Below are 23,329 nucleotides of genomic sequence, written 5' to 3'. Positions count from 1 at the left end.
AGCCATGACAGCTGGCCCCTGCACCAGTCCCCCTGGTCCAAAGTGTAGAGTACCAGAGGTAGAAGTGGGCAAAGCTGGAACACCGCTGCATTCTGGCATTTCTCAGCACGTGGATAGATGTGGTCCCTTGGGGACCACTGTCAGATGGTGTAGGTTAGTTACAGCAGTCCCTAGGCCACAGCCTGAGGTGCAGCTATGCAAGGCAGAGAATAAGAGAGCCTTAAAGTGGCTTCCTGACAGCCTACTCACCTCTCCTGCACAAAATTATGCTTGGTGCATAAAAGAATCTGGCTCTGGATTAAACTGAACTGTAATCATCTACCATATAACACCATCTTAAGTTGTTCAAGGTAACAAAGAACAGTAATTGTTTACAGACAACAATCAATAAACATATTACCCAAGAACCAGACAAACCTCAGAGTAATTTCTGTGCACTTTATCCAGCACTTTTAAGAGGACTTCAGTTTGATGGAGCTCGCCATAGTCTCCCACTTCTTTCCTTACACCTTTGAAAATCTTAGTAAAGGTGCCCTGCCCAAGGCTCTCATTCTAAAATATAAAAAAGGTCAGGGTTACAGGGAAGGAGCAGTCAGACAACCTCCTCTGTCAATTCTGATCACTTAAAGTTCTCCATAAATAATGTACGTAGAAAACTTTTAAAGCTAATACAATCAGTTCAAGGGTCAGATGACCGGGAGTGAGGAATAACTGTACTGGAAAGAGTTTAACCTAAATATTTGATTAGATGAAGGTTCCCCCCTCCTTTGACTGTTTGGGGACCTCTGGGGACAGGTGGTTGCAAGAACCCATAGGGAAGGAAACTGGAGGCTGGGAGTATAAAGAATTTGAGCCTCTGTGGGTGGAGAAAACAGTGGGTGATGCAATAAAAAGGAAAGACATTTTTATAAAAACAAAAACTTTATTATTAAACGGACACCCAAATTTAAAACTTTTTTTTTAAATTCTCACTAAAGAACTACCGTAGCAAAATGTGTTGCTGCAATTAAGTCTATTTTAAATGGCATACAAACAGGGACTAGCTTTTCAGAACTCTCTGTGCAACTGTCCATGAAAATGGCCAACTAGATGCAACTAGTGAACTTACAAATATCAAGTCCTCATTCCGGATTTTGTGAAAGACCATTTGGTTGACATTATTGTGTCTCTGCAATGTGGGCGATGTAGGTACATCAGAAATACCATTGCTTCTGAAGACTAGAAGATTTGACTTATCTGGCGGGAGGAGGGGAAGAAGGTAGGAGTGGAAGGAAAAAAACAAACAAAAACCAGAGAACATCTCTGTTAAAGACTTATCACAATATTGTTTCAACAGAATTATTAATTTAAAGTGTAAATCTACTGTGATAAGAAGTTTAATCTGGATACCATAGCAGGGAGAGAATAATTTGTTTAATAAATAACACAGTATTACAGGACTTAATCAAACAAATGTCAAACCTGGATCTTTCTGACTAGAGATAACATTCTTTTTCTTCTTTCTCCTGATTATTAAAGTTTCTGAAGCACTCTTATTTTTGACAAGTACAGCATTACAATGCTGAAAACATTCCACACCACTTTTCATGGTACATCATGTGCATTTTAGAATAAGAAATGGCAAATTTAGCAGCTCTTTCATGATACAAACCTATAGCTAAACACTTGATCAGATAAGAAATGCTGTTATATGCAATTTTTCAATCATTAAGAGGCCAGTTTTACTTTCAGTCGGGACAGCTGCAAGCTGGGATGGTCATGCTTTGTGGAAGGGGATCACAGCATTGTGAGTAACTGCTTACAAACCAAGGCAAACCCAAGCTGACACTAGCACTGAAATCTCAATGACTAAGGAGATGAAAATGTCTGTTGGGCAAATATACTGACCTGCTAATTTCTCTTTCAAAAAATCAATTAACCTGAAAATAATTAGACATGTTTGTATTTATAAGTCTTACCTTTTGGTTTTGGAGGACAGCATTTGGTAAACTGGAAAATGATGTTGTCTGAACGGACCGTTTCTGTCTGATAGCAATTCAACAGATCCTTAAGGTTACCAAAACTTCTCTTCGTTCCACTAAGATTATACTCTCCAGTCTCATTTTTTGTTATTAAGCAGTGCTTATACTCAGCGACACCATCCCGCTATAGAGATTTTTAATTAGAAAAGGAAAGACCAACACATCCAATTTAAAAATGTAAACAATTTATGTAAACTCAATTTATTAAAAGAGAAAAATTCTCAAGTAACATGTTAGTGTCATTTGATATTTTAATTCCAGTATCTAGTAAAATGAGAAGACACTGATAAGGCTAGTAAGGGACTATTTCCATCACTGGAAGTGTTGATTAGCTATCGGGAGCTAATCAACATTAGCTATTGGGACTGCAACCAAGAGATTTAAAAGCAAAGTGACTGAATGGACCCAGTTATAAGTGAGTCCTTTATTGCTACTAACATAAGTTACGTCATGCAACAAAAGTGATGAGGTGGAAATGTAACGTTGCAAGAACCCTCACATCTTGAGTGCTCAAACAGAAAACTTATTAGCAATGGTGAAATGTATTTTGTAGTGCTGTGCACTGATGCAGGTATGGTTCTTAGGACAGGCACCTTACAAAGACCTAGGCTAGATTCCTATTTTTGTTGTCTACAGCATAGTTCTAACTCCAAGCTGAAACTTGGCACACAGTCTCAACACACAGCACATTTCTTTAAGTCAAACTTTCAAAATGTCCAGTTGTCCATTTCTAATTTATAGAAGCTCCTATATTGCTGTCACATGCCCTTGCTTTACAACACTGTGGAAAACATACCAATGAATACCAAATCACAGCAGCTCTCTAACTGTTTGCTTGGAAAAACTAAAGCAAGAAATGATACAAACTTGCTCTGAATGGCGGACGATTTTACCAGATCAGCTAAAAGAAACTCTCTTTCACACACAGTTTTCCTTTCTGAAAGAAAAGCCTAAATATGCTCAGTGAATGAGCAGTGCAATTCTATAAAACATTTCTTTCTCCACTGATTATATTTCCCTGAGATGGCAAAGATTCCTATGTTTCTAAGACAGTAGTTGATACTTTTCCATCTACGCAGCAGCATTGTTGTGGTGTCATCTGCTGAAATGTGCACAGCTTTGAAGGTATGTGTTACAGTAGCTAAACTAACTGCTGCAAGCCAGTATGAAAGCTCACACATTATTTTTTAGTATACCTCACTAAAGAAGAAGCTACTGTTTTTTTATGTTTTTGAAATTTTGGTAGAAGAGGCCGATGGACTGATAATTTTGTGATTTTTTCATATAAACCAAAACAAACCAAATTATACAGCAATAAATAGCATGTAAATAAAAAAAAGTATTGTGAACCTCAATGACATTAATGAATAGAAGAATACATAGCTCATGTAACAGAAGATACAAACTCAACGATTTACTGTATGTAAATGAAAAATAAATCATGCAGCAGTGTTCTCTGCTTTAGTGCAATACAGGCTACAGTTACTGCTCAGTGCAGTACACTGACCTCTATGGCAAAGGTGAGGAAGTATTTCTTAAAATCTTTAGGACTGCAACGAAGAACATAGTAGCCAGTCTGATTGCCTGCTTTCCTCAGTTTATTGGTAGCAAAGTCCATGCTATAATAAAAAGAAAAAATGTTTACTACTGTACAATTTCAGAAAGCAAAACAGCAGAGATTTTGAGCAATGACACCATTATTAGAAAGCATTAGTTATGTCAACAGTGGGTATCTAATAGAAGGAGTGTATCTATGTGCTATGGTGTTTGCTTTTTCAAACACCAGGGCTTTGTTCTGTTAGCAACAGTATTATATGCAGGTAAGGAAACACGCCTATCAAGGACAAGCAGCTCACAGGAGAAAGAAAAACTTGTAAAAAAAAAAAAAAAAAAAAAAAAAAAATGTACTGAATCAATGGAAACTGATTTTTCCTGGGAAATCAAGTAACTATATAGCATCTCTGCTATGGATTATCTAACTATCCATGTCTTGTTCGAGGGATTATGAATAAGGCTAAGATTTTGTCAAGTAAGTCACAGATTCCATGACTTCCAGAGACCTCTGTGACTTGTATCCATGGCGCCTGGGAGCTGCAGGGTCCCCTTGCCACCTGTGGTGGCTGGGAACTGTGGGGGCCCCTAGCTCCCAGTCACAGCAGGTGATGGAGGTGCCCCGCAGCTCCCGACTGCTGTGGGCAGTGAGGCCCCCAGGAACTTCCAGCTGCTGAGGGCAACAGGGATGCCCTGGAGCTCAGAGCCACAGGTGGTGGGGGGACCCCACAGCTCCAAGCTGGGGCCCTCCAAGGTGGTGTGGCTCCCCATTTTCTCATGCATATTTTTAGAAAAAGTCACGGATAGGTCACAGGCTTCCATGAATTTTTCTTTATTGCCCGTGATCTGTCTGTGACAAAATATTAGCCTTAGTGATGAATGGCATTGCTTGAGAGGGTCTAGGCCTAGCACATAATTCAACGCAGTCCTAAAAAATCAACTTTAACATCTGACTCTACTGTTCAAATTCGTAAGTTTCCTTCCCCATGTCCAAAAAGTCAACAGAAGGCGCTTAATATATTAGGACAGGTTTCACCCATGTCTTTTGGAAGATGTAGATCACTCCCTCTCTTCCCCTCATGTTAATGAAAAATTTCCAGAAATATGCCTGATTTAATTAGGTGGCAGACTAATTTTTTATTATTTAAATATGTATACCAAGTACATTGGTTCTCTTGTTTAAACTATGGGGAAAAAAATCAAATGCAGTACATTCTGCTTACTTACATTCTGGTTGCCCATATCCTGAGCTCAAACAATAACAGTACTGTATGAAATGTTACAATCAATAAAGGTACCAAACTGTTTCTCGAAAGAAATGGAGAAACTGAACTAAGAGACAACAGCTGTACAAAAAGCAATCTGATAAATTTACTAGCTAGCAATTTTCTGCGTTCCCCTCACAATGATTGAAGACACGGGTATCTGAATTTGCCTTTTTTTCCCTTTCAACTTGGATTCTAGTTCTGCTAGATCTTTTAGTGAAAACATTATGAGAGCCTCCGTTTATGACATCATACACTGTTGCCATGGTAATGACTACAATGTCCTAAATTCAACATTATGTTTTTGTTGCATGACTGGGTTGGAGGAAAAAATGAACTCTGAGTGGAGGAAATATATTTTAAGTTCATCTATATTTATTCTTATGATTTACAAAAAAAAAATTCAAACATGAAACATATCACAAAAGGTATCATTCTACACTCACTCTACAGGTTTTCCCAATAATTTCAACAGGAGTTTCATATGGAGTTTCCTCCAACCCAGCCATGCAACAAAGACATAAAGGGGAAGTATATAGTGCAACGGTGTTACAAAACATGACATCCCTCATCCGAAAAGGAGTGCAGCTTCCCTTACAAAGTCTACTCCTAGGGGAATTCTGCGCCAAAAAATTCAAAATTCTGAACACAATATTTTAAAAGTCTGCAAATTTTATTTGTCAAAATAACACTACATAATCATGCCTGTTTCAATTATTTTGGTAATTTATTTCAAAATACCTGTCAGCAAGTATGTCTATAACAGTACAGACACACAAAAATTCCCTCAGGAGTAGAGTTAAAAGAAATCCCTATGACAACCCCAGTTCCTGTTTCGCTGCCTCCCCTACCCAGAACCCAGTCGGGGGGCCTGTTTCGCTGCCTCCCCTACCCAGAACCCAGTCGGGGGGCCAGACACCCACAATCCCTCCCCCCAAATCCAGCCAGGGGGTCCCCTGCAGCCAATACACCCGTCCCTTTCTCCCAGACCCCCTCTCCTCCCCCCAGCAGTGTCTTCTATGTGAGAGCTGGGCACTGCTGGATCCAGCTTCCCCTAGTGGCGGCCAGCAACACTGCAGCCAATTTCGGGGGGGGGGGGGGGGGGGACCCATTAATTTCTGCAAAAATCTGCATTGCACAGTGGCGCAGAATTCCCCCAGAAGCAAACGTCAAAGGAACACACACCCCCCGAAAAATGTTTTGCCAAAGGAAAATTTGAAAAAAACGACCCACCAAAAACCTATTTTTTCTATAAATACACATTCCAGTAAGTATGCTTATGTTTCACACTTGCTGAAGCTCATCTTTCAAGACTCACTAAAAGTGCCTTGTCATATTAATATAAGAGCACTGCTTACGAAATTGGTCCATGGCAGTTGCTTTGGATATTTTCAAGCACTGTTGGTGGTGCTACTTCTTTACAGAGGTAATGGTGAGCGTCTGCAGTTAATCTATAATATCCATCAATTAATGATACAAAAGAGAGAGCTTCTCTTAACGAATGAAATTCAGCCTCCTGTAAAAGTGGGGAAGAGAGAGAGAGAGAGAGAGAGATACGAGGTTAATTTATAATAATTAACACAATCCTCAGATAGTATATATAAAAAATACCTATTACCGTACCTAACACACACACACACACACACACACACACACACAGTATAGACAGGCCCAGATAGTGGAACCCTTATTCATACTGATAAGCACTTACATCAGTAATTGACTTCCATTGGAATAACTGTGTATGTGCTCAAAAATGGGTGAAATTCATTCTGAGTATTTGGGCTCTATGGATGGGGTGCATTCCCCAAACCAGGACATAACTAAACTAGTAAAAGGATTTAAAAAAAAGTCACCATCTATTAAAGGGTACCAGGACACCATTATGTATTCAGCTACATTCTTTATTTCTGCATTTTGAGCCATCAGATTGTGTTGGGGTTTTGTTTTGTTTTTTTAGTAAGAGCAAAATGAGGTAAAAAAACAAAAGGTTTCTTCTAATCTCTTCTTTCCATAATTTGCAGGCTCTCTGATCTTGAAAGGTCTACTACTATAACTTTCTGCTGGTTTGTCTACCACAATACTAGTTACTTATGGTTTATAGTATTACTTTTTAATACCAACTGTCTGAACCATGTATTATTCTTAACAGTGTTCTCATCACTAGCAATGCATACATCAACTGAAAGGACAACACTCCTGCAGTAAGTCCTAGATTTGGATGCATCTGTTTTTAAAACAATTTGTATATACGAGCTGGATGCCAGGGGCCTGATTCACCATGTTATGTGCCAATGCACATCTACTGCCACATCAGCCTCAGTGGTTCTCCCTATGGCATGTGGGTGAGGGGCGAAGGTTGGAGTAAATCAGCCCTTCTCTCAGATGTTGATAATTCTTAACAGTAGTTTATTTACAATTCTCACAAGCAGGGCGGCTCTATGTTTTTTGCCGCCCCAAGCACGGCAGTCAGGTGGCCTTCGGTGGCACGCCTGTAGGTGGTCGGATTTGGCAGCGTTTCTGCGGGTGATCTGCCGGTCTTGCGTCTTCGGCATACCTGCCACCAAAACTGCAGGACCGGCGGACCTCCCGCAGGCACGTCACTGAAGGCCACCTGACTGCTGCCCTCCCAGCGACCGGCAGGCTGCCCCCCACAGCTTGCTGCCCCGGCACGCGCTTGCTGAGCTGGTGCCTGGAGCCGCCCCTGCTCACAAGGTATGCCTCAGTGGTTCTCTTACGCAAAACACACACACACTCTTCTTTGCTTCCACCAGAGCAGTGATGCTTATTGTGCTAGCTCCTGGTCACCTGCACATCTCCAAAAAATAGTAAACTCAATATTTCCCCAATAGAGAAGAGAATAGCTCTCCCCCTAGGAGAAACGTTTTTCTCTGCTGCCTCCAACCCTTCTGCAGTTTGTGGATTGTTCCTTGATCCTCCTTCCCCTCTAGCTCCCCAGAAGAGGTTTTTAAAGGTCATTGGCAGCCCTTAATTGGGCTCAGAGATCCCTAATTAACCTGAGGTAAACCCTTTTCAGCTCCTAGGAAAGAGGACTTTAACCATTCTAAGGCTGATATACCTGCCTTCAACCACCCTTTGAGAGTGGTCAGGTCTGACTTTGTCACATATGCCCTCCAGCTCAACATTATGGGGTTGGGCTGCATGCCTGATTCCTGCCCTATGCTGCACTTTGACGCAGAAGGGTTGTAATGACAGAAACTATCTTGTTAGTGTTGCATTTTTTTCTGGTGCATTCACTTCAGGGGAGCATAGCCTGTAACATGCGTAAACCTCCATCCAAGCAGATAATACCAGAGGGTTTCCATGGCCCATTTTACCATGAGGCATTCCTTCTCCACTATGGCGTACTTCTGTTCTCTGGGGAGAAGTTTTCTATTGAGACACAAAACTGGGTGGTCTTCCTCTGTAGCCATGAGAGAAACTATGGCTCCTAACCCTACTTTGGAGGCATCTATTTGTAGTACAAACTCCTTCTGGAAGTCTGGGGCTACTAGCACTGGACTGCTGCAGAGGGCTATTCTCAGATCCACAGAAGCTTCTTTGGCTGCACAGGTTCATTTTACCATGTCTGGGACGGATGCCCTGGTGGTGAAGTAGGGAATGAATTGTCTGTAATACCCAACTATCCTCAGAAATGCCCTGCCCTGTTTCTTCTTGATTACCCAAGGCCCACTTTGTATTGCCTCTAACTTGTTCAACTGGGGTTTCACTACAGCTCTCCCCATGATGTACCAGAGATATTTGGCTTCCATTAGCCTTATTGCACATTTGGAGAGGTTAGCAGTGAGACTCACTTTCCTCAGAGTATGCAGTACTGCGTCTACTTTTTCTAGGTGCATCCCCCAGTCTTGGCTGTGTATGATCACATCATCCAAGTAGCTAGCTGCATACCTGGCATGTGGACATAATTGCTATCCGTAAGTCACTGGAAGTTTGCTGGAGCCCCTTGTAATCCAAAATGGAGGATAATGTACTGCTATAAGCTCTGTGGCATAGAAAAGGTGGCCTCTTCTCCTTGGCCACCTCTGCCAGAGGGATTTACCCATAACTTTGGTCAAGTCAAAGGTAGACAAGAATCTTGCTTTTCCCACCTGATCAATTAGCTGATCTATCTGAGGTATGGGGTAGGCATTGAACTGGGACACCTCATTTAATTTTCAAAAGTCATTGAAGAACCTCATGGTACCATTTGGTTTAGGAACCAGAACAGTTAGGCTGGTCCATTGACTATGGGACTCTTCAGTGATTCCCAACTCCAGCATCCTCTTCATTTCTGTATTGATCTCTTTCCTTTTAGCTTCAGGGATCCAATATGGTTTAATCTTCTCATTTATTCCTGGATCCGGGACAATGAGCTTCCACAGTTTTGCCTGGCTTCTCTGAGAACACATCATGGCTTCACTCCATCACCTTGATGACCTCTGTCTTGCCAGGGCTTTAACAGGTTGATGTGGTAGATTTGTTCTTGCTTTCAGAGATCAGGTTGTCGAACCTTAGAGTTAACCTCTGCAATGGCCTGTTACTTCATATAGCCTCTGCCATTTGACCAAGGGCTTGTTTTCTGCTGGGGGTCCCATCACCATTACCCAATCCCCAGCCTGGAATTTCAGAACACTTGCTTGTCGATTATAACTGTTGGGCTGCTTGTGCTTTTTCCATATGTTCTCACGCTATTGGGGTGACGGGTTAGTCTGTCCCATGTGAGTCACATGTTCAATGATGCCCATTTCTTAGCGAGGCTGTTCCTCCCGGTGCTCCTTGGCAATGTCCAATATGCTGTGGGGTGGCAACAACTTGGCAACTTGAAGGGGGAAATCCCTATGGAAGGTTGGGGAACCTCCATTATAACAAGATTCCAGTAGGGTAGCAAGGTATCCCAGTTTTTCCAATCTCAATTCACTATTTTCCGTATCATGCTCTTCAGTGTTCCGTTGAAGCGTTTGACCAAGCCATTGGTTTGTAGGGCCTGTATTTGAAGCAGCACACACAAGTCCTTCATCAACTCTGCCATGAAAGGAGTGCCTTCATCTGTCAGAATCTCCTTGAGTATTCCTATCTGAGAGGATATTTGGATTAGCTATCATCTTGGACACTGATTCCCAGGGGTATGGCTTCTGGATACCAGGCAGCAAAGTCCAGCACAAGGAGCACACTCTGATGAGCTTGGGCTGATTTCTCCAGCAGGCCTATCAGGCCCATCACTGTCCTTTCAAATGGGACTTAGATAACCGGTAGGAGCACTGAAGGGGCCATTAATTGAGGTTGTGGGCTATGCAATTGGCATTCAGAGCAGGAAGCACAATAGTGTCAAACCTGCATATAGATTCTTGGCCAAAAGAACCTTCAAAGGATTCTATCTAGTGTTTTATTCAGTGCCAAATGTTCCCCAAACGAATGACAATGGGCTATGTCGAATAATGCCTTTCTGTGTCCTTGGAGTACTAGAAACTGTTTCAGTTCCTGCTCCTGTAGTTAGAGTATTCTATACAATAGGTCCTTTTTTTAAAATCACAAAGTAAGGCCCTGGACCTTTGGTTTTCCCCTCTGCTGGTGCCTCATTTACCTAGACTACTAGTTTTCTAATATTCTGGTATAGGAGATCAAGCATCTGAAATGTCCAAATTCAGTTTTACCCTGAGGGTTGGTCTTTGTGGAACATGTCTCAACCTCAGGTTCAGTAACTGAGTTGTCTCCATGCCTGCTGGATGAGACTGCTTACCTAGAAGCACCACCTTCTGATTCTGGGCCAACATCTTGGTCCCCAGTCTTCAGTCTGCCCATCTTTCTCACATAGTCTTCTGGGACTCTGAAAACAAGTCTGGGGCTAATTCAGAGAAGATGGAAGGCGGGCTATGTACTGGAATCATGATATCAGACATCGAGTTATTACTTTTCCCCCATTCCTTTCACTGGGAGTAAATTTCTGAACCCTGGGAAATCTTGTCTTATGAGCACAGGGTATGGAAGTTTAGAGATTGCAGCCGCCACCAGCCTTGTTGTGCTTCCCGGAACCTCTATTTGTACAGGAATGGCCATTTAATAATTAACTTTCCCATGGATGCAGGTTATTCCACTGCTTTTCAGACAGTTCATTCTACCCCACCAGTTTCCCGGAGACCAGTGTGACTTCACTTCCGGAGTCTATTAAAGCAACTGTCTCTATACCATTCAACTTGAACAGCCACATATATCTATGTGGAGTTAAAGCTATTCCTGCAGGATTGATTAAGCACGGTCTCTCACTGTTCCACCAAGTTGCACTGCATGGGCTCCTCACTGTTAGGACAATGAGCTGCTCTATGTTCTAGCTCCCCCCCCAAGCATAACATTTATACATAGCTCTTGATATCTCCCTATTCTATGGTCTATTAGGCCTTATCCTATGGCCTTCTCTCCCCGGTTCCCCAAGTCCCTTCCCAGTCTCAGGTCACACTTCAGCATCCCTCCTCCCCCATATAGTCATACCCAAACTTTCAGAGGTACAGGCCTTTGGGACTGGCACATCTCTTCTCTGGCAGTCCTTGAAAGCTCTCTGGCTATTAAGTATCTCTCTACGAAGGCAACCAAATCGTTGTAGTCAGAAGGGTCATTTTGGTCAACCCACCTTCACAGGCAGTAATCCTTTCAGGAATCTGTCCAAAACCAGGAGTTCTACAATCTTTTCCATACTGTTGGTCTCAGGATGCAACCACTTCTGTGTCAGATGGCTCAAGCTGAACCGTTGTGGTCTTGGAGCTTTGTTATCCTGGAACCTCCACTTGTGGAATTCCTGGGCCTTTATAGCTGTAGTCACTCTGGATCTCGCCAGGATCTCAGTTTTCAACTGGGCATAGTCTTTGACAGTTTCTGCTGCCATATCGTGGTAGGCCTGCTGTGCCTTCCCACACAGGGAGCAAGGATACTGACCTACTGGTCTTGGGGCAAGGCCTCACATAGGTCTGTTCTTTCAAACATGAGAAGATAAACCTCAACATCTCTCTTTTTCATCATCTTTTGTAGGTAACCGCTAGTCTTTAAGATAGAGTTCCCTCCTGGTCACCTTCCAGAGTAAATCAGGGCCTTCAGTTGTCTAACTACTTCCTGCAGTGTGCCTTGGTCTTGTATCACCTGATTCACCAGCAGTTGGTTAGTCTCTTGTTGTATTTATATCGATTCCTGCTGAGCAGCCATCTGTACTCTGGTAGCCTCCTGTTGTGGTGCAGTGGCCTGCACCAGCATCCTTACCACGTCGTCCTATCTCAGGAATGATTTATCTTGCCTCCAGGAGAGTCCGCTGTATGTGATCCCATCCCTAACACCACATGTGGCAACACACCTCTATTGTCACATCAGCCTCAGCAGTTATCCCTCTGGTGGGGAGCAGAGGCCTAGAGGAAATCAGTCCTTCTCTACAGTTTATAATTCTTAACAATGGTTTAGTCACAGTTTTCACAAGGTAGGCCTAAGGGTTGTCCCAAGTGGTTTTCTTAACAACCTCCCTCCCCGCCCCCCCAACACACACACAAAACCATTTCCTTGCTCCCACCAGAGCACTGACCCTTATCATACTGGCTCATGGCTGTCAGCCCTTCCCCAACTCGATATTTCCCCTATGAGAAGGAGAACAGCTCTCCTCCTAGAAGAAACCTATCCTCCAACCCTTCTACAGCTTGTATCTTGTCCCTACTCCCAGCTCTCTCACCAGAAGAGGTTCTAAAGGTCACGGTGGCCCTTAACTGGGCTCAGGTGTCCCTAATTAACCTGAGGTAACCTCTTTTCAGCTCACAAGAAAGAGGTTTTAATGGGCTGATATACCTACCTTCAACCACCCTCCTACAACTATCAGGTCTGAGTTTGTCACAATCCAATTTTATGCCAGAGTAACTCCATTGGTTTCAATGGAGTTGCATTGGTATAAAACTGAAATAGCGCAGTGGTGATTCAAACCCCAAGGTATGTTCCTCCCCAGTCTGCTTTCCAATACCAGCAACTCAGTTCAACTCAGAGAAAACAGACTCTCCATTGGCTATAGGGCCAGCGAGTGTATTTTCTGCTATTTTCTCAAGTAGTTTATTTGAATAACCTGAGCTATACACCAGAAGTTGAGATCTCAAGGGTTTTTTGAAGAGTCATATAGTGAAACATGATGTGGCTGTAAGAAAGGTTGTTTAATATGCTACACAGCGTAACTTTACATAACATGATTCTCAATAAAGCTGCCATATAATAAATATTTTAAAATACTCTGGTCATGATTTCTTAAACTTTATTTAACACAAGAAAAGCTTGTACTTAGGGCTTGTCTACAGTTATTGGGGGTTCGACGTGTGGTGATCGATGCATCGGGGGTCGATTTAGCGGTCTAGTGAAGACCCGCTAAATTGATCACAGATCACTTTCCTGTCAACTCCTGTACTCCACCTGAATGAGAAGAGCAAGGGGAGTCGACGGGAGAGCATCTCCAGTTAACATCGCATAGTGTGGACCTCGTGGTAAGTAGATCTAAGTACGTCAACTTCAGCTATAAGAACAGGAGTACTTGTGGCACCTTAGAGACTAACAAATTTATTAGAGCATAAGCTTTCGTGCTTCAGCTATGTTATTCACATAGCTGAAGTTGCGTAACTTAGATCGATCACCCCCCGTAGTGTAGACAAGGCCTTAATCTATGTCAAGCAGATTGTCTACAGACTCACTTGGTTGGGATTGGAATACACCAGCTCTAATATTAAATGCCTAAAACTTGACATATTCTGGTTTTTCACCTTTTCTTAGGAGATGCCCTTTAATAAAGCATTTGTGCTGAACAGAAACTCACACATACTTCTAGGCTGCAGTAGTATGATGCAACTGCTGTATTTATGAAAACAAGGGCTATAGATGCTGCACAATGAATGGGTAAAACAGAATGCAATATGGACTTAATTTTATTTCGCAACAAAAGGCTTTATCAGTATAAAAAAGGAAGAACATTTATTACACAACATCCCTGATAGAAAGACAAAAGGACAAACCAGTTAGTACGTACATATGAGCAACCTCTTGTAATTTTTTTTAAAGGTCACGACGAGGAAAGGAGATGGGGAGGGTGAGGAGAGGGAAAAAACCAACCACCACATATGTTTGGTTTTATTCAAATCAATATAAATAACCTCAAACTACAACAAGTTTTTAATTCCCATATCTTTCATGCACCCTCTATGCTCTGCCTTTCCCAAGATTCCTCTTTTTTGAGAGAGCTTCACAGGTTTGTTGGGATAATTTCTGGCACATAAATCCTGTAAAGGTAACTCCTCTCCCAATATGGTCCTCGCTTAACAAGGAGAAACCAAAGATGTGAAAATTAACAGTTCTTCCTGGTAGATATTAGAAAGACAGCAAGAGGAAAGTTGGGCATCTCATATTGAAAATACTTCTTTCCTTATTTTGTGTCAATGTGCTCCAATCTATGGACTGTTCCTTCATTTCCCTCCCATTTCAGATGAATCTTAACTACATTATACGCTGTCCTCGACCAACCACATTTCATAAGAAAAAGGGGTTGAACTACCTTAAAAGAAAAGTTGAACATTACTGAAGCTGAAAAACAGCAATGAAAGACGTAATGAAAAGAATGTTCTTTAATAATCCAAAAGTGAAAGTGCTGTAATAAAGAACAAATATTCCTCACGCATGCACTTTACAGGAAAAGACTACATTAAAAACCATTTGTTTCCATTGGCTAGCTACCAAAAACACAGCTTAATTATCTACAAGTGTAGATTCTATGTGACTACTGAAGAGTAATTATATCAAATCTAATATAATTCTGAAAAACAGTATCATTTTTAAAGGCAGCATTAAAAACAGAAAATTAATTCACTCTCATTCAAATGCTTTTGCAGGTTTTGGATTTACTTTCTCCAGGAAGGAAGAACCATTTTAGCAGTACATCTGTCTTGTGTGCCAACAAGTTGTAGATCTCTGATCAGCCAGGAAAATGACTGAAACAGGAAATCTGATGTTACACAGATCAGTAATGTGGATCAAGAAAGAAACCACTACACCAAAAGGTTATCTCATACAGGAAATGGTGTTGCTAATAGAATGCTAGGATTAAAAAGATGAACAATTGTGGCTTTTTAGTTCACACACAATATACTGTAAAGAGAATTTGTAAGTGACTTGTTTACATTGTCAGACTAACACTTTTCAAACGAATGCCTCACAGAATATTTTAAATAATAACAGCTATACTATTAGTTTTGTACCTTTTGTCTAGATGGATGTATATAGTTCTGTATATCTTTTTCCCTTCAGGCTAATCTCAAATCCCAATCCTGCAGTTGTGTGCGCGCGCACACGGACAGACTGCCGCGCCCATGCACAATGAATTGCAGGATTAGGGTCTAGGTTAAATTAAAATTGCACAAGTTTAATAATTATTTAGCTAGGCACAATGAAGTTGGAGAACGAACTACAGATAAAGTGTCAGTGTTAGTTTTAAATATCCTTGTTTCAATTTCAGTCTATGCTATGGTGCTTCAAATACATTAGCCTATGTACTGATATAGTGATCACTGTTAAAATCTTCAGTTTTTACCTTTTGCCTTATTAACATCTGAGTAATTGTTTACCGCATCGTAGGTTTCGTAGAATATTGTGAATATTGCCATATTCCCACCGCATGATCAAACCAATATCAATATAAATCAAAACAATAAGAAAAATAAACATACCAGATTCTTGCTGTCCTGCTTATGAATGGTGACAATTCTACTCTCACTGGTGACAATTCTATTCTCACTGGAGCCTTCTTGGTTTGCTTGCTTAATGCTGACATCGATTATATCAGGAAAATCACAATATGTTTGTAATTCCTATAATAAATGTTAGTTATGATTAATACTAACATAGTAAATGGTTTTTCAACGTATAATTCAAAATTTGAGAATTCCGACAACCCTAGATAAATATTTTCACCACCTTAGGAATGATAATGAATTCAAAATACTGAAGATCAAATAATCACAAAGTGGATGCTGATTTTCACAATGAAAAATGCACACACACTTGTGCATCCCTGACCATGGTAGTCGAAGGCACAAATCACAATGGGAGCTAGAAGCTTGGGTGAATTTTGACTTGAGTACAATTCAGGGAATTTTTGAAAATTTGGTTCTTTAAATTCTGACCTCAAACTGAATTCTTAAAATATCGGACAGAAAAAGTGAGTCAGTTCTTCCACCAGATGGATATGGTACATCAGTCAAAATGTTATACAGGTAATGGCTTTTTAGTTGGTTGTCTGTAGCATTTTAGATAATATACATCATTATTTGTTATTTCTGTAATTCAAGGAAAATAACAAGCCTGATAATAATCTGAGTAAGAATTTCTAGTTTATTATTTACTGCAACCGTTTTGTAGGTGTATCCACGGTTATACTGGCACAACATGTATTCACCCATGCTCTCCATAAAGATACTGGGCCAGATTCTCAGCTGCACTAAAGTCAATGGAGTTATGCCTAGTTACTAGATAAGAATCTGGGCTGGCAAGACCATCTATCACAGCCACTGCATCACCACCACTTCACCAAAATAAAAATAATAATATCTTGCTCCAAGCAAGTGGTTGAGTAAAGTTTTGTGACGCTGGTTTGCTGCAATAGTCAAAGATACAGCTAGCCTTACCTCACTATTAAATTTGAGCATGCAACCCTTTGTACAAATGCAGAAACTGTCCACAGGTAAATGTAGTTAATCATCTTACATTAGACAGAGTTGTCTAATGGTCAGAGCAGACGACAGGGGGTCTGGTGATTTCTATGATGATTTCTATTCCCATCTGCCCCTGCCTTCCTCTATAACTTCAAACAAGATACTTAAACTCTTCATGCATTTGTTTCCTCATCTGTAAACTGGGGACAATAATGCTTATTCATCTTGGAAAAGAATTTTGAGAATTTCAGAGGAAAAACAATAAGAATCCTATGTATTATTCTTGCTATTAAAGGCCTGACTGGCATGCACAAATGGTACAGCTGCATACACAAATTTCAGCATGTGCAAAGATAGAGGTTTCTTTATGAAAATATGGCTCAAAGAGGGCAAATTTTAATAAATGAATTAATGTACAAAAAGTGATTTTTAAAAGGCCTGTTTTTCTATAAAATAACTCCAGGCACATCATCATTAGAACAGTCTCTTGAAGGCTGCTTTTTGCATATGAAGGGTGTCTAGTAGGAACATTTAACATTAAATCATCAGAGTTATACAGGTGATAACTATTGGCCCAATTATCCAAACCTCAGCTCAATCTGCACTGTTACTAATAAGCACACATGAAGAAATATCAAGATATTTACACATATATAGTTACATATTTTAATATGCCTGATGATTAAATACCATATCATAAAAGTGTCATTTTACATAATGGCCTGTGATCACTTGTAAACTATCTGTTAACCTCAATTTGCTTTACAAGGTATTTTTCACATTATTGTTTTGATCTAGTCTGTTATCTATCAGGAAATGTATATGTATTTAAAAATGTAAGGTCATTTATTCATTTTAAAAAAGGAGATCACCTCTAATACTCCTCCTTCAAATTTCCCTATGGAAAAAAACCCAGTCTTATTTAGATTATAAAGAAGGGTTATACTAGAAGAAGGGTTGTTTCATCTATAGTCTGTAAAGCAATGTGTAAAATGTTAATGCTATAGAAATGTTTCACAATAATATTCTGTTATTTAAAAGCTATGTACAAAAAATAAGATATACTCCTGAAATGATACATCGTCTTTGGGATAACAGTTTTCCTGACCTGATCTGGGTACATTACACATTAGCAATGGAACAGGTGGGACTTATCAAAGCTAGACTTGGTAATTCCTGACAACCAGTAATTCATTTCCTGCTAGCAACTAGCATCAGATAACGGTAAGTTCAATTGTTGAATATTCAGATGGAAAACAATGTAAAAAAAACCAAAAACACCCAGATAACATTAAGAATAAAATGAAACTGCATGATTATAACAAATGATTGAATCATTTAACTTTTTTAACTCTTAAATTAGGCGGAGCTGTTACTTTCTCATATCAACTTTTATAATAATTATGTTTTAATAGCATGAATGACAGAGAACTGCACTCTTCATTTGTCATCTAAGTACTTTAATTGCTTAGCCAAAAGTTATTTCTCTTATAATCTATATAAAAAAATCCACCTAATTTAAAAAGTCTTGTGCTGTTTGGTTCAAGTCAAATCCCCTTCATACAGAAATCACAGTAGAACTATTAAGTCAAAGTCATAATTCATTCTATAGTACTACATTAGAATTAATCAGCACATGTAACATATGACCAAATTACTCTGTTACCATGTCCATTGGCAAAATCCTTAAAATAATCAAAGTGATGCCATATTCACATGGATTACCTGTTCTGTCAGTGGCTCACTGTCTTTATGTTTCCCTCTTGAGCACTGAATTCCACCATTTCCAGTTATTATAATGGTTGCAAACCTTTCTTCACCTCTGCAAGGCTCTTTTACTTCAAAAATCTCTGAATAGAAGGCAGGCTGAAGGGATTCCAGATTTATAAGATATTTAAGTTTCAAGTTTCTGGCAGTAGCTTTGCATTGGCCAAACTGCTGGATAAATTTGCGGAATCTGTACCTTATTCTCTTTCGTGTCAAAATATGGTAGTCTTGAATTTTTGCCCGAACACATTTAGGCAAAAACATCTTGTAACTGTGAACACAAGATTAGCACATAAATTCCAAGGTTTATCTATGAAGCCTAGAAAAGGAAATTATTTCTGTATGCTAAATAAATACAAAGCCAACATGAAAATACTTTATCAAATGAACTACATACTGTGATTTTAAAAGATATTATGGTCTTTATTTCAGTCTTCAGTAAAAGTTGTTGAAAATGAAACCACACTTATTGTGCCATTTTCTATTTTTCATTTACTAATTCCAAAGTATAGTACACTGCTGTTTCCATAAACCTGGACATTTCTGATTTAGTCATTATTATGTGGGGTTGGGGAGAAGTCCAGTCAGCCAGGATACATTGATAAATTCCCATAGCTATGCCAATGTAGCAAAATCCTGATCTTTCTAGATCATTCAGATTTGTAAATCTGACACAGAACCACATATGTCAAGTTTAAAAAGATAACAAACAATGCAATTCTACACTGTATCATGAACTAAGCCTTGTACTGGGAGGCTGGATTTCTTAACTTTTGAGTGCTTGATGTTCTTATAACTTAATGCTCTGTTAACATTTTCTCTGTGTAACTTAAAAGAAGATGCCAAAATCTAAAGACAATATTAAAACAAGTTTTATTTAATCAGTTACCACTTGTGGCACTGGCTCTAGTAGTATCTTGTTAACAAGGTGATTAAAAATGAAAATATAATGTTTTAAAAGTTATGATATGAAGAAGTTTAACAAAAGAATGGACACAAAAAAACTTTCAAAACCAGACTCACCAGAGTGGAAGAAAAGGTGAGAGCGAGAGAACATGTTATCTAGACAAGAGGTGATTACCTCAGAAATCCTCCCAAATAAAAAATTTAGTGAGTCAACATTTTAAAGGGAAAAGAAATATTTGAGTAATTGGTCTTCCTCCCAGCAAATGAAAGAGTCCTTGCTATCTTTAAATTATGGTTTCCAGATATCCTGGGTAGCATATGGTAATATCAATAACTTAATATGGTGTAATGAAAATGATGCTAGTATAGAAAAGAGGGGTAGGGCATAACAATTTCAGAAATATGGCACCAGACTATTTTAAGCATTTACTCCTGCACATTTGTTTTCATTTGTTCTCTTTGGCCCCTTATTCAGGAACATGTACTTAAGTGCCATTCAGCACTTTAAAAGCATGCTTAAGCGATTTCCTGAACAGGGCCTTTAGCAGTATACATTGATAAAATACAGTGTAAAAGCAAATTCTGATAACTGAGTGAATCTGTCTACGTACAGCTTAGGAATTCCAGTTTGGTTTTAAGAACTGTCTATATCCTTCTGTTTTATGGTTGTCTTTTGCTGTATTGTTGCACCATCCCTCTTATGCTGAGGAGGCAAGAGGGGTGCAGGTGTGTCTGGCTCTGAATAGGACAATTGTGAGATCTAGCCATTAGCAGAATAATGGGTAGCTGTAACCTGGATGGAACCAGTTCCGCCCAGCTTGTCTAGCATTTGGAGAGTGGAATTTCCCCAGAAGCAGGACAAAGAACCAAGGTGTTGATACTACCCTTTAAAAACAACAGAGACTGGGTGGGTTGGAGGATGAGACAAAAGGAAGCTTGGGCAGGAGGGGACATACTGTTGTAGCAGATGGGACTTGCTTAGCTGCAGGATCAGCCAAGGAAGAAGGAAACTGGCTACAGACTACAGGGAGATACTCCAGGATTTGGAGGAAAAGCCTAGACTCTTTAGAGGACTCTGACTTAAGCCCAAAGAATGTTCAAGAGTGGTAAGGGACATGAGGCAGGGAAATTCATATACACAGGTTATTGTTTATCTAGATCTGTTTACGTCTTGTGCTAGCAAAAGTAAAGAGTGATTCATTTTTGGATATCTTACAAAGCCTGTGTGTCTGTTTGGTTCAATTATCACACACACCTGAAGAGGTAACTGTAAACCCAGAGTTCACACAAGGTCAGATCGCTGAGGAATCATAGAAGATTAGGGTTGGAAGAGACCTCAGGTGGTCATCTAGTCCAACCCCCTGCTCAAAACAGGAAGGGTGTGCTTAAGCTACCGGGGAATCTTGGAGCCTATGGCAGCTAGACTGCGAGGTCCCATTTTTGTGAAGGGATAACCGACAGATAGCCTGTGCCCAGAAAGTGTGTCGGGGCAGTTCTGCAGCCTACTCACACCAAAGGAAACTTAAGAGCACATAGGCCCAGTATGTGAGGGTCAAACACAGTAGCTTGGTGACCATCCAGACAATAGGAGTGCTATCAGGGCTGGGTGACACAAATACATGCATAACAAAAGTGAGAGAACCCCATTCTTTAGGACTCAATAATGTTGCAAGGTTGTGTGAAATTTAAGTCTTTCGTACTTTAGAAGCTCTCTGTTAAAACAAACATTAAACAAAAATTACTTATTCTTCCTGACTGCACCCTGGAAGCTCAAAATTAGAATATGTTTGCACATATGTTTCCTTCAGTTGCATGTGCACTTTAGTCTATTATTTTAAGATTGTGTATAGGTGAAGTGATTCTTTGGATTAAAAGAGCACAGACAAATATATGTCGTAGAAAATAAAGTTAATAGTTACATGGACTTTTCAGATATAAAAAGAAAAAGGTTTTGAAACTGAAAAGCGTGAAAAAATTGCAGACAGATGGGAAGTTCTAGAGCAGCGGTTCCCAAATTATGGTCCATGCATCACCAGCAGCCCACAGAACACTTGCCAGAGGTCCACAGAGAACTGGTCACATAGTGTTGATTCCTCCTTGTTTCCACCTGCTAAATTTAATTAAAAACAGCTAAAAATACATTAATTACTTTCCTAATGTTATTTTCTATGTAAGCAATGGCTGAAGTTGCCACAAAGACATTGTTCAATTGCTAACAGAAAGAGAAGTAGTCCATGCGATCACAGAGGTAAAGGGAGGATGTCATGAGATAATCTCTCTATGTTTGGGAATCTCTGCTCTGTAACAAATCTGTTGCCAAAAATTGTGTGTCTGTCCAGGTGCTAATTACTTGGGTAACATGAAAGAGAAAGGCAGAGTGAGAAAACAGTAAACTAATGAGTCATCCTTTTACTGTATGTAAAAGTAACATTGTTCTGAAGTAAGGAATTACCTGACTGAATTATAGATAGCCAGGGGAGTTTGGTCCTTTTCTTTGGCCACTCTCATCATATCAAGAACAGCCATTCCAAGGCATTCTTCCTGTGTTTCATGAGTAACAGGCACCTTTACCCATCCATGCACAAAATCATCTCGCCACTGAGAGAGAAAAGAGCGTAAGCAATCAGACTGAAAATTTACCTCATCATAGTTTCTCTTTTATAACATTTTCTTTACTGAACATTCTTGTGACTCAATTCTTCTGTACCCAAAACTCTGTGAATCTCTACACTGGCTCCCAGGTACTTTTCACCCCTTGGTAGCCCAGCTCTTAAAAGGTTTGTATCAGCTTATTGCTGAAGTCCCACAAGGTCTTTTCAGGGACGGTATGGTCCTATATTTCCAAGCCTGCTCTTCTCAAAAAATGGAGCCTGATGCTTGCTGAGGGGAATGATATGGTGGAGGCAGCATAGTTCTTCATCTCTTCCCCCACAACATGGATCCGCTGGGTTTTCATTCTTTCCTACTGCAGAGGAACAATATGGCCCTGAGTTTCATTTGCATATTTAAAACTGGCCTCTGAGAAACTAAGTCAAGCTTTGTGGGTTATTTCTGTGGGACATCATCCACATTCTACGTTTGGATGATGGTGTCAAAAAGCAGTGGCAAAGAGGTAAAAAAAAAAAAAAAAAAAAAAAAAAAAACAGTCAATCATGAACTATCAATTGAAAGTCATACCTGAGCAAACAGATAAGACATGACAAGGTCATCAACAACAGGGCTCTCTGCACCTCGGGAAACACCATAACGATATGCTCTGCTACTGCCATTACAATACCAGTGAGGAAAATAAAACCTGTTGAGAAACATACACATTGTCTAGTTAGACAAATATCAACAAAATTAAAGGGTATATTTGCTGAAAAAGACCGCACATCTTAAATACCATCACTTGGTAAAGTTAAGTTTTATTTTTCTATACGACTCCCTGTAGCAAGATACTTAGTCCTCTAAAAACCCCGAGACGATACAATGAAATATAACAACGCCCAAGGAAGACAAGATTATTCTATGCCTAAGCGAACAACCATTACATGATCCCAAAGAAAACACTCTGGGTATCAAGTCATTCAAGTTTAATACAACGAGGTAACAGAGGTTCATGTAAAAGTGGTTGTTGCAAACATTGTAACTGCTCCCAATGTGACTAAATCATATCTTAGGGCAGGTCTTCACTACGGGGGGGGGTTGATTTAAGATACGCAAATTCAGCTACGCGAATAGTGTAGCTGAATTCGACCTATCTGAGCCAACTTACCCCGCTGTGAGGACGGCAGCAAAATCGACCTCCGCGGCTCCCCATCGACGGCGCTTACTCCCACCTCCACTGGTGGAGTAAGAGCATCGATTCGGGGATCGATTGTCGCGTCCCGACGAGACGCGATAATTCGATCCCCGAGAGATTGATTTCTACCCACCGATTCAGGCGGGTAGTGTAGACCTAGCCTTAGATTACTAAAAGAAATGTTTGGAACTAGGAGCAGCACTATAAAATTAATACAACTGCAGAACAGAAAGCTGTATTCTAATCCAACTAATACACCTCTACCCCGATATAACGTGACATGATATAACACGAATTCAGATATAAAGCGGTAAAGCAGCGCTCCGAGGGGTC

General features: G+C 40.2%; 1 protein-coding gene across 3 annotated transcripts in view; it reads right to left on the bottom strand.

The window, feature by feature from the left end:
- Positions 1–23,329, bottom strand: part of JAK2 (Janus kinase 2) — a 141,997-nt gene that overhangs the window by 36,428 nt on the left and 82,240 nt on the right. For all 3 annotated transcript variants that reach the window (XM_054031926.1, XM_054031927.1, XM_054031929.1), the window contains 9 exons: positions 22,390–22,507; positions 21,665–21,810; positions 18,265–18,577; positions 15,556–15,696; positions 6,196–6,353; positions 3,529–3,640; positions 1,959–2,145; positions 1,109–1,236; positions 418–552 (listed from right to left, as the gene is read on the bottom strand). In XM_054031926.1, coding sequence (XP_053887901.1) covers positions 418–552; positions 1,109–1,236; positions 1,959–2,145; positions 3,529–3,640; positions 6,196–6,353; positions 15,556–15,696; positions 18,265–18,577; positions 21,665–21,810; positions 22,390–22,507 — 1,438 coding nt within the window. The remainder of the gene's footprint in view (positions 1–417; positions 553–1,108; positions 1,237–1,958; positions 2,146–3,528; positions 3,641–6,195; positions 6,354–15,555; positions 15,697–18,264; positions 18,578–21,664; positions 21,811–22,389; positions 22,508–23,329) is intronic.

Source organism: Malaclemys terrapin, chromosome 6 (genome assembly GCF_027887155.1).
Source record: "Malaclemys terrapin pileata isolate rMalTer1 chromosome 6, rMalTer1.hap1, whole genome shotgun sequence".
Classification (NCBI taxonomy): domain Eukaryota; kingdom Metazoa; phylum Chordata; order Testudines; family Emydidae; genus Malaclemys; species Malaclemys terrapin.
The sequence above is the reverse complement of the archived record's forward strand: the minus strand, read 5'-3'. Positions and strand labels throughout refer to the sequence as shown.